The 10,905-nt window shown below is 31.9% G+C and overlaps 3 protein-coding genes across 10 annotated transcripts in view; 2 read left to right on the forward strand and 1 right to left on the reverse strand.

Moving 5' to 3' along the window:
• The window catches only part of LOC108736579, a 48,986-nt gene that overhangs the window by 27,234 nt on the left and 10,847 nt on the right, over nt 1–10,905 (reverse strand). For all 7 annotated transcript variants that reach the window (XM_025978134.1, XM_025978133.1, XM_025978132.1 and 4 more), the window contains 4 exons: nt 8,683–8,881; nt 8,479–8,624; nt 8,013–8,174; nt 7,095–7,215 (listed from right to left, as the gene is read on the reverse strand). In XM_025978134.1, the coding sequence (XP_025833919.1) occupies nt 7,095–7,215; nt 8,013–8,174; nt 8,479–8,624; nt 8,683–8,881 (628 nt within the window). The remainder of the gene's footprint in view (nt 1–7,094; nt 7,216–8,012; nt 8,175–8,478; nt 8,625–8,682; nt 8,882–10,905) is intronic.
• The window catches only part of LOC108736588, a 16,801-nt gene continuing 11,201 nt past the window's right edge, over nt 5,306–10,905 (forward strand). The window contains exon 1 of one of the 2 annotated variants that reach the window (XM_025978139.1): nt 5,306–5,817. In XM_025978139.1, the coding sequence (XP_025833924.1) occupies nt 5,403–5,817 (415 nt within the window). In that variant the 5' untranslated portion in view covers nt 5,306–5,402. The remainder of the gene's footprint in view (nt 5,818–10,905) is intronic. The other variant, XM_025978138.1, reaches the window with a different exon arrangement.
• Nucleotides 9,242–10,748, forward strand: LOC112905534. Its single transcript, XM_025978145.1, has 2 exons — nt 9,242–9,682; nt 9,737–10,748. Exons 1-2 carry the CDS (start codon nt 9,557–9,559, stop codon nt 10,724–10,726), a joined length of 1,116 nt encoding a protein of 371 aa, XP_025833930.1. The 5' UTR covers nt 9,242–9,556; the 3' UTR covers nt 10,727–10,748.

The following is a 10,905-nucleotide window of genomic DNA, read 5'->3' on the forward strand; positions in this document are numbered from 1 at the left end:
GGGGACACCTTTTTAAGACGTTTACTTTATTTAAATAAATACTTCTAGTCTTAACATTAGCCTCTACAGTTCATGTGATAGATTTATTAATATTACTTATACTATCCGTTTCTGCAGCTTTAGGAGAAATAAGTTTTTCCAAATTAAAAATAATAGAAAATAATTTAAGATCATGAATTGATCAAGGTAGGCTCAGCGGATTGACATTAATTTCAATAGAAAATGGGGTGGCAACTACATAATATTATAATGATTTAATTTCTACTTTTGCAGAAATTAAAGCTAGAAAATCTATTTGATTTTTTCATTGATATTTATATTGTTTAATTTTGAATTGTACGACATGTTTTGTGCAGATATTAGGTACGTTTGCGTAAAAAAAAATTAAAAAAAAATGTTTTTTATATCTGTATATACACGACAACCAATATTTTTAAAGGCACTTTGCCCAGGTCAGAATGTTGTATGTCAATCCGCTAGAAGGATGAAGGCGTTTGCCCGCAATATAGAGATCAACCTCTAAATTGCGACACACTCCAACCTCCAACTGATATTGTTGTTTTTATTTGTTTATAATAAAAATGCGTTACCCGGCGCATATAATGTCAGTTTTGATAATCTTTACAACTTCTCAAACAATTGCAGTAAAGTACTGGCAAAAAATCTGCCGAAACCTTAAGATTCCACAGAAATTTCTATAGGACTCTCGGTCCTATTATAAGAGTCCAAAAGCCTAAAGAGACATAACTAGAAATGCACTCAATTAAGTCTTTTCCGTTATGCTGGAAGGATGCTATACATTGTAATTCTACTCTTTATGCTCGAAAATGTCTCTCGTTTTGAGGCCTCTCGTTCAGCGATTGGGTATTGCCCGCTTTTTTGACTGACCAATAATAATCATCTCCTTCTAAAGCTGGGTTACTGGTAAAATGTGTATCCGGACACAACGGATACGGATACCAGCAATAGAACCCAGATAGCCGATACAAAATGCAGATGCTTTTAGTTGCAAAATGTTTTCTATTTTTGACAAATGGGGTTAAGAAAACATCGAAGTTTTGATGAATCGAAGCGTTAATCAGCTTTTAAAATAAACATGGTGTGTACATACATATTCAATCATCAAAACACTAATAGTTGCGAATTTTATGGGAGTTTTAAAAACTTGCTCTATATTGTACATACTTCCTTGTTGAAAAATTATTGGCAACTTTTCAAAATGTGTTCGTGCAAAAAGTATCATTTTTGTGCTTGTTAATTGTAATCTCGCCTAAACTATTTCAAATGTTATTCTTATGGAAATTATAGTTTTTCATAAATACAATTAATACTGTTGGAATTAAACATTACCATTAATAAAAGTTTCAAGAACATTTGTTTAATTTCATTATAAATAAGTTCCAAGATGTTATGATTTCAACAATTAACAATTAGTGGTACTATTAGTAATTTACCCAAGGCATATAAGTTCGAGTAAGTCCTAAGTCATACGTGAGGTCCAACTCGGACCAATTTAGCGGTCTCCATATGTTAATCTTAAAAACTCATGAGCACTTGCATTAAAAAATGCGCTGGTGCATCATCACCTCATTTCATTTTTGTCCGTTCTTAGCAATTGGAATTGTTTTTAGAAGATAAAAGCGCATTTTGTACGTTTTTAATAATCGATAAGCCCAGTGTAGTACACTAAATATTTTTTCGATTGCATTAATGCACCGCTACTTTTTGATTTATACATCGAAGACGCGATTAACATCATTAAAGACAGTACAAATGTAGGAATAGATATACAGGGGCAAAAGATTAGTTTGTTTAGATTAGCAGTATTAGCATCTAGCAAGGAGCAGTTAGATAGCATTAAATAAAATGGAAGCGGTACTGTTTAAACAGTAATGTATGAAAATAAATAAAAGTAAAACAAAAACACTGGTATGCAAGGGAAGGAAAAATAGGGAAAGAGAGAAATATTATGATAGGAAACGAAAAATTAGAAGAAGTGGCCGATTTTAGGTATCTAGGAAGTCAGATAAGTCAGGAGGAAGGAGCAGTAGGGATATAAAGCAGAGGATAGAGCAGAGTTGTGTAGCCTTAAATTAAAAGAAGTCCCTTCTATGCTCGCGAACGGTTAATTTAGAACTTGGAAAAAAGTTGTTAAAGGTGTATGTTTGGAGCACGGCGCTGTACGGGTGCGAAACATGGGCGCGGCAGAAAAGAATAGGTTAGAAGCGTTCGAAATGTGGTGTTACAGGCGAATGATACCGTGGATAGAGAAGGTTAGAAACGAAGAGGTATTAGAAAGAATAGGAGAACAGAGGACTCTATGGAAGTCAATAAGAGATAGACGAGATAGATTAGCAGGACACCTTCTCAGGCATGAAGGTCTAGTCAAAGACATATTAGAGGCAGAAACGGAAGTTAGGAGGGGAGGTAGACCTAGATTAGATTACTGTTCGCAAATAGTTAAGGGTATGGATTGTTCTAGTTTTAGGGAAATGCGAAAATTAGCTCAGGATAGGAAAGAGTGGAGGTACGTATCCAACCAGTCTTAGGATTGACGACCTTATGATGATGATGATGATTAATAATTTTAAAAATATAGAGAAATAAATACCTATCGCTCTGTATTTTCCAAAAATCATCAAAGGATAAAATATTTTTAGAATAACCCAGGAAATAACGCCTTGATGTTTTGCCGTATGTTTAATTGACGCCCCGTATATTCATAAGCGGCCTCTTTATATTATATATGATCCTCATTTTTCATGCAACAAATGTAATTATTAAACTACTAACTAAATATTTTTGAGTAAATTTGTCTTTTGATTATTTTTACCCCTGTATGTTCTTTAATTCTGCCCATAATAAAAACAAACGTTTGGTCACTCTTAGAAGCAATTCTAAATTCGTACGCCGAATTCCGGAAAATAATTTCTCATTCTCATGAAATACATACACGAATTGTTAAATAAAACGAATGGGTAATTAAACTTTCATTTTTTCTCTACGCACATAAAAATAGATTATAACAATAACGAGGTCGATGCTACCATAATACATTATAAATAACTATTAAAAAGTATTATTTTTAGTTGACACATTAACGCGGAAGTTAATTATAATAAAAAAATGCCAATATCGTGAAAATAACCAGATTGTACTTTTATTAAACCATATTACGTCTGTCTAATACGGGCCACATTTTTTATTTTACATCCTTGAGCAAATTTATGTAGGTAGGTGATTTCGAGAGTATGAATGTATCCTAACGCAATGTGCCCATAAATAAAAATATTTAATCGGGACTTAATTTTAGAATTTGAGGATTCAAATTCCGAGTTTATAACTAGATGAAAAACTGCGTTTCAGTAAGTGATAATTCATGACTTGAAGATTTGTTCACTTGACAAAAACAATACCAAATTATTTTCAAGTTGTTCGTTGTAAATAGGACAAGGATAATGTCCACCGGTCCGAGTAAATATAGTTATGAGGACAATGCTTTTTGTCTACGTACAACGTTTCGAATTAAGTAGAACATATACTAGATGAAAAAATATAATATTTTAAATTATACAACATCAGTTTCATGGACTTTCATAGTCTAAGGACCAGTTTAATTAAAATCAGACTGTAGGGTCTATTTATATGCATATTTTATCCGTTAGTAATGCAGCTTAGATATTTGCGCGTGTGTACGTACAACAAGAATATTTGCGTAGAATTACGAAATGGGAAAAATGGAAATTCGAATTTGTAAGGGAAGAGAAGTGCGAGCGCCTACTTACGTCCATGCTGGGTGTCAAAATTCGCCGACAGTTTTGAAGACGGTCAGCGGTTTTGCTTGTTGATCTTCACTACAGGGTAACACTTCTTCGGCATTGGCGGCATGAGGTTGGACACAGTTCGTGCAACTACCGAACGATCAGCGATCTCTTTGACGGTTAGCCACGTTAACTCTAATATTAGACGGCCGGTTTGACAAAATGCCAAAAGTCTAGATATTATTACCTATAGCATGCCCCAAGTACCCAGACTTCTTGCCCTTGTCGTGTCGTCTTCATCATTATTTAGCTCTCATTATTCAACCCGATTACTTATAAAGATACATTTTAACAGGGCCGGCGGAAGAGATGGATACGGTGGGTAACAGTACCTACCTGAAATATTTGTAGGGTATTTACCCACCTGAAAATGTGTATATGAAATGCCGATGTTCGTCTTCGATTTTCATAAAGTACATCTGTCGAAATTGCTATTTGCAAGCAGATGTAACATTTATTTTTATTGGAATATGTTTTCCAAGTTATAGTTCTTGGAATGTTAAAACGGGAATGGTAGAGTTTTTTGTCACTTATTCAGTGTTACTGGCTAGCAACTTATTTTATTATCGGAAAGATCGAGGGTTCATAATACGTTCATAGCAAGTAGAGCAGTGCATGCTCCCCTGTGTATTCATAATTACCGGTTTTTACTATTTCTCTTATTGACATAAAAGTTCTTCCCTCCTATCAGTCACTGTGAGCTAGAAACCATTGCTTCGAGTGGTCGAAATTCACTTTTTTGTATACAATTTGTTTGTGATAAAAATTGTTTGAAAAATTAAATTTCAAGGAATTGTTTGTAAATAGGTATGCAACACATCGTACATTTCAGCATAAGAAATTGCTGATACTAACTACATAATACTACCTTGCCCTGTGCTGATAGCACTCATCATTTCTTTTATATATAATATTAAGGAATCATTTGAATTCCTATTTCTTTTTAATGCAATTTTGAAATATTTTACCGAATCGAAATTCGCAACAAAGATCTTCAAAAAATGGAAGTTTGTGTAGTAGAGCTAAGTAGAAAGATAGAAGACGTTAGTTTTGCGGCAAACACCTCTAGTGAATCTCATCGTAAGAAATCAGAAGGAATTTGATTGAAAACTAACGAACTCGTCAATGAATAGATATTAGCAATTTTGAAATATTTCATCAAGTTATTTCTTCTTTTGAGAGTCAATTCGATGTTGATTTAAGCAAGTTCTTCAAAATATTAGAAAGTTTCGTTGCTAGTAAAACAGTATACGTGAAGAAAATTATCACGTTTTATAAGGGAGGTTTCGATGAACTCAGATTAACGAATAATATGATTTTGAGTATTACAAGACGGAAAGAAAGCAACCCTGAAACATAGATGAAAGATGTAGAATTCTTTCGGGAAAATGACTGGTACATGGGACTTGTTCCCGAATATTTGCTACTTATTATTATAGGATCATTCTGCTCGAACGAAAGAAAATTTTCTGTTTTATATAATCCTAAATTGACAGTTAGCAAAGTGTTACTAGAACATTAGACAATTGTGTATGTGACAACTTTAATTTATTTGTTATTTTAACATTGTAATGTTGAAGAATGTCAACCACAACTAGAAACACAAAAAAATCATCGAAAACATCAGTTACTAAACGGAGAAAATCTTCTTCTAGTAAACGAAAGAACAGTAAAGGAGATACTTCGTCTATACAATCGCTGACCGAAAGCAATTCTGGTGAAATTTCAAAGGACAGTCAAATAAGTTCAATAAAATCTTTAATAGACTATCAGGAAGAAGTGACGATGATTTTCTTTCGAAGTATGCTTCCTATTATTATTGAGAAATGGGAGGTGATTTCACCCGAAACCGAAATAGCTTCGATTAGTGCGGAATCTTTAAAAGTAGACGATATTAATGACATTAGCGAAACCGACTTGCGAACTCTTGATTTAACGACATCGGTAATGGAAAATTCAAAGTTTCTGGAAAGTACCGAACTCATTACAGTACCCAGTGAGTGCTTAAGCTTAAGAATTGTAATTATCTACAAATTTAAAAATATTAGCAATGAGTAAACAGAAAAAAGTATGAGACTTAAACCACTTAAAATTCAAAAATTTTTATTGTAATGCATTTTAGATCATTTTTGTATGCAGAAATTTTTGGTGAATTCAATTGCTTTTATTTTGAATCACACTCAATATATAATATAAATATAAAACGAATATTAGGCTAAAAATACAGCACAATTATTCGAAATTTTTAAGCAAAGATAAAGTCCTATTCATCAACTAGTTCGTGTGCAATATTTTTGCTTCAGTTTTTCCACTTTTCAAGAGCAGTTAATGTTAAGAAAATATCGAGGTTTATTATCCTATTCCTTCTCACTTTGCAATAACATCCTTTTATAATTGCTATTTTTTATCTTTCAAAATCACATTTTACGAATTCAATTTACATACTTATCATGTTAACACGTCGTAAATTGTAAAACGTTAATGATACTGAATTTTCTTGCATGCGGGACTTATTGAAAAGTTATTTCAAATCGTTCAAAATATTTTTAAAATAAGAATAATTGTGATGTTCTAATAGAATCTAGGAAAAAATCCCCCAGGAAAAAATCCAAAAAAAAAAAAAAATTCCTTCGTAAAAAGGCCCCCGGAAAAAGTTCCCTTGGAAAATATCTCCAAAAATTTATTCCAAACGTTATCATATGATTTAAAAAGTCAAATTTAATTTGGACGCAATGTTATCACCAGTAGCTTTCATAAAGTACTTGCATATACCCTATACACAAAGCCCGAAGTGTTTCTTGCAGTTTTGCAATTTCTTGTCTCATTTTTTCTATCAGGACTCAAATGGGAGGATATTTTGTGTTTACTAGATAGCTAATAAAACGATTATTCCAACCTTCCGTACTGTTATTTATGTACATTCAAAGTTTATCTAAGTACTTGATCTATTCTTATTTCTATTAAATTATATAACGAACTGTCTGATAACAGAACCACGTTACATTCCTTATCATCACCGTAAGGTCGTCAGTCCTAAGACTGGTTGGACACGCACCTGCACTCTTTCCTTTCTTGAGCCAATCTTCGTATCTCCAACATAAACGTACGTATAAAAGGAGCTCAAGACCTTTCAGCGTATTTTCCTTTTGAAAATGTCGAGTTTATTTTAAGATTTTTACTTATAACCTANTGAAGTATTTTTTTTTTAATAATTTTTTACCTAGTTTTAAACTATATTATTAAAGATATGGAGCAAAACAAATACGCGCTTACAAGGATATTTTGATACAGTAGGTGCAGGTGGAAGAGGTCTGCCACCCATAAAACGTTTTAAACTACCCATTTTGTCTTTGAACGAAAATATACTGTCTTTGCGTGCAGTGGTAGGAGGACCCTGAAAAAAAATATTTTCCTTTGCATACGTTTTTAGTTAATCAACGATATAACACCTCAATGAATCTACAACATAATAAAATGTACACTACATATATACTATCTATGTAAATATATGCATAAACATAATTAAAAACCAATATCTTTAGAAGAGTAACATTAAGTAAACTAAATATTTTTTTGTGGTTGAAATAAAAACCGGTGCCTAACTGAACAAATTGGCAATTCAAATTCAAATATCTACAAATGTTTGGTTTGAAAAACCACCATGGTATTCAAAAGGATAAAAAATGATAGATAAGAAAAGTATAAAATAATATAATAAATAGGTACCTAACTTTTGCATTACAGTAGAACTGATTTATCATCAATAAAGTATTTCATTTTTATCTTTAACGTTTAATCTTATTAATGTAAAAATATGTTTCTGAATATAATTTGTTATAACATTTCGATGCCAAAGTGTTCAGTCTCACACTGTTAAATTATGGAGAAACATTACCATCTCTTAATCAGTATAAATTTAAAAGTGCTAATTTCATTATTTTTTAATTAAAACTTTCAAACTAATAACAGTCTAGTGTCCTTACAAGGCTTTGATCCGTATATTTTTTAAATTTACAAAAAGTCAAAGCAATAGTCTTAATTAATTATCACAAAATTAATTCTTTATTAATTACAATGGCGCAGCTGTAGGTACAAATTAAACTATTGGTAGGTACACTTTTAAATGTACATACTTTATATTAACAAAAAAAGTAATGTTTAGTGTAAGCAACATATAAATTTCTCTAATACCTGACTCTGCCTTGAAAATGTTGGGCTTGGGCAAGGAGATGGTCCTACAGACTCAGCACGTCGGTGGCGTCGAGGAGGTGGCACCGGTGGGGAAGGAATGGTGGTATCTGCCTTTGGAGGTAAAGGGGGACGGTAGTTTTGGGGGCGGGGCATTTCCAAAGACTGAAAATGATACTTTCAATTAAAATCGAAACTAGCTCAAATTTTAAAACATCATTATGTAACTTGAAATTAACCGCTTCTGTAGTTTTACGAGTTAAGATACTTTTCTATTTTTCGAACAGTAGCATATACTTATGGAGCAAACGATAAAAAATGATTAACTAGAAAGCACAGTTCATTCTGCATAGTCTTGCATATATTTCTATTGTCAATAATTTATAAGAAACTCAAAAAAAAAGGAAAGGAAAATTACAAAATATTAAATACAGGTGCCTTTTCTAGGAACATACAAAACTTAACTTACTCTGCGAACATGAGTTTGTCTCTTTGGATGTCGATGATACATGTCATCGCAAGAGTAACAAAATATCTGTCCACATTGTTCACAGTGAATCCCTGGGGCTGATGCTCCGCACAATTCGCAGTGTTTTCCATCCTTTACATTTGCCACTAAAATTTAAAACTATATTGAATATAAGTTATAAAAAAAAATGACTACCTAACTTACGTTGGTTTTCGCTTTTTTGTGGCAATGGAGGAGTGTTTAAGTACTGAGCTTGATTACTAAGATCAATCACTTCATAATCTGGCTCTTCATAATTTCGGGAATTATTCTTCTTGTTATTTGACTTTGATGATTTGAAATTAACAGATGAACTATCTTCTGGAGGAACAGGAGGTGGCGGAGGTCCTCCACCTGTTTGGTTCTGCAACAGATGAGGGCATATTTTAATAGTAAAAGATTTATAAAACTCAACAGAATATCTGATAAATACTAATATTTCAATAAAACCAAAGGTGAACATATTAATTGAATACATAATCAAAAATAATTTGATTTTTTTCATTTATTTTCTTCTTTTCTGTTAACAGACATTAATTAATACAAAATAATTAAATTTTCATTAAGTTTACTCAGATTTTAATGCATAACTGCGTTTTCTATATGATAGTCTTATAAAATGCAAGAACTGTACGCCTATGTGAAAACTTATTCAAAATATATGCAAAAATGGAAACCTTTACATGATTAAAATTTTTTTCAAAAAAAATTGGCTTTTGATTTTTATTAAGATTTGGCTTGTTCGTTAAAATCCTTTATACATATTTATTTGAAAGTAAACAGGCTTAAAGTTCAATACACAGGATTTTTTATTTTGCTTTTTATAAGTCTTCTTGTGAAAGTTTTGAATGTTGGGATATTTTGGGTGTAAACGACTTTGATGGCAACAATCATAAATGTGGCACTACCGTAAAGGTCACTGTGCTTATAAATAGGTTATGCGGTGTTAAACATGGCGTCAAAAACCGACAAGAAGTAAATAAAACTGACAGTTTAAATTTTTGTAGAATATTGTTGGATTTAATCACTTTTGTTCACTATGTATTTTATGTCTGATTTTTGCCGAGTTTGCCTTCAAGGGGAAAAAGGACTTAAAGACATTATGAAGGACAAAGAAACTCCCGATAGTTTATACAGCAAATTAAAGTTATGTGTGTCAGAAGTTGTAAGTGTGTACTTTTTATTAGTTTTATAAAATAACGAGCGTTCTTTTTTTCAGGATTGGTGTATGTATAAGACTATGTTTATATGTGAGAAGTGTGTAATTAAGTTGAACACAGCATTTGAATTCAAGTGTCAGTGTATCAAATCTACAGAAATTTTAAGAAACTTTTTAAATCAATTGGGTATTGAAGAAAGTAAGACTGACGTGAAACGACATGAAGTAAATTCAACAATTGTAGAAGAAAATTTAAAAGCATCAAAGGATAAATCGGACTTAAATCCAGCATCTTTTGTTCATGTAAGGCCTGATCAACAACTATTTACACCTGGCCACTTACAAAATGTGATAGTTTCTCCTAGTGCAACACAAAGTGTTTTTCCTAATCTGTTTTTTAATCTAATCCCAACAAATTTATTGAAAGCTTCAAGCCCACCTCCTTTAAGTTCTGTTAGTAGGCTTCCACTATCAAAGACTGCTCCTCAAGCAAAAGATGCAAATCAAAATATGTTTGTGAGCATTCACAGATTTTTTCCTGTAATTTCTCCAACAAAAGATAGTACCATTATTCAGTCATCAACAAATCATAGTGTTATGCCATCTATTTCAACAAATAATGTTCAACCAGAAATTACAAGACCTGTAGTTAAATCAAAGGAAGTTTCACAAATATTAACTGAAAACAATAGTGAAGAGTTAAGCATTGAGATTGATCCAGCATGTTTTGATTTAGAAGACGAGGAGAGTCCAGACAGTATAAATAAGTCAGAAATGAACATTTTAAGAGACTGGGAAGATGTTATTGTAAGTAACAAGATATCCTCTGAGCATGACAATATAAATATCAGAACATCCTTAAATAACTCACTTCCTACTTTAAACAAAATGCTGGAAGTTAACAATAGCCCTGCACCTCTTGACATAGGAAGTATTCATAAACGAAGTAATACTCACAATCCACATAGTGCCAGTATTTCAATTGTCCCAAAACAGCAGGTATGTGTACTCAGTTACTTTGAGAATAAAATAATTCTTTATAATTTTTAACAAATTACATTAGAAAAATGTTAAAAATAAACACTGCACTATTTTCAAATGATATTTTTCCATGTAAAATGAATAAAATTAAAACTTTTCCTAGGAATAAGGAAAATACGTTTAATTTTTTGCAAAAAAGTTAAGAAATCATACAAATTTAATATAATATAGCAACTTTTTTAATTGTT

The sequence above is a fragment of the Agrilus planipennis genome, unplaced genomic scaffold, assembly GCF_000699045.2.
Source record: "Agrilus planipennis isolate EAB-ADULT unplaced genomic scaffold, Apla_2.0 scaffold108, whole genome shotgun sequence".
Classification (NCBI taxonomy): Eukaryota; Metazoa; Arthropoda; class Insecta; order Coleoptera; family Buprestidae; genus Agrilus; species Agrilus planipennis.

What these genes read in the sequence shown, in the direction of transcription:
- LOC112905534 (XM_025978145.1), top strand. Translation starts at nt 9,557, where the DNA reads ATGTATTTTATGTCTGATTTTTGCCGAGTTTGCCTTCAAGGGGAAAAA. An exon ending in AGTTATGTGTGTCAGAAGTT is followed by an intron (nt 9,683 to 9,736) that starts GTAAGTGTGTAC and finishes TCTTTTTTTCAG; the next exon opens with GATTGGTGTATGTATAAGAC.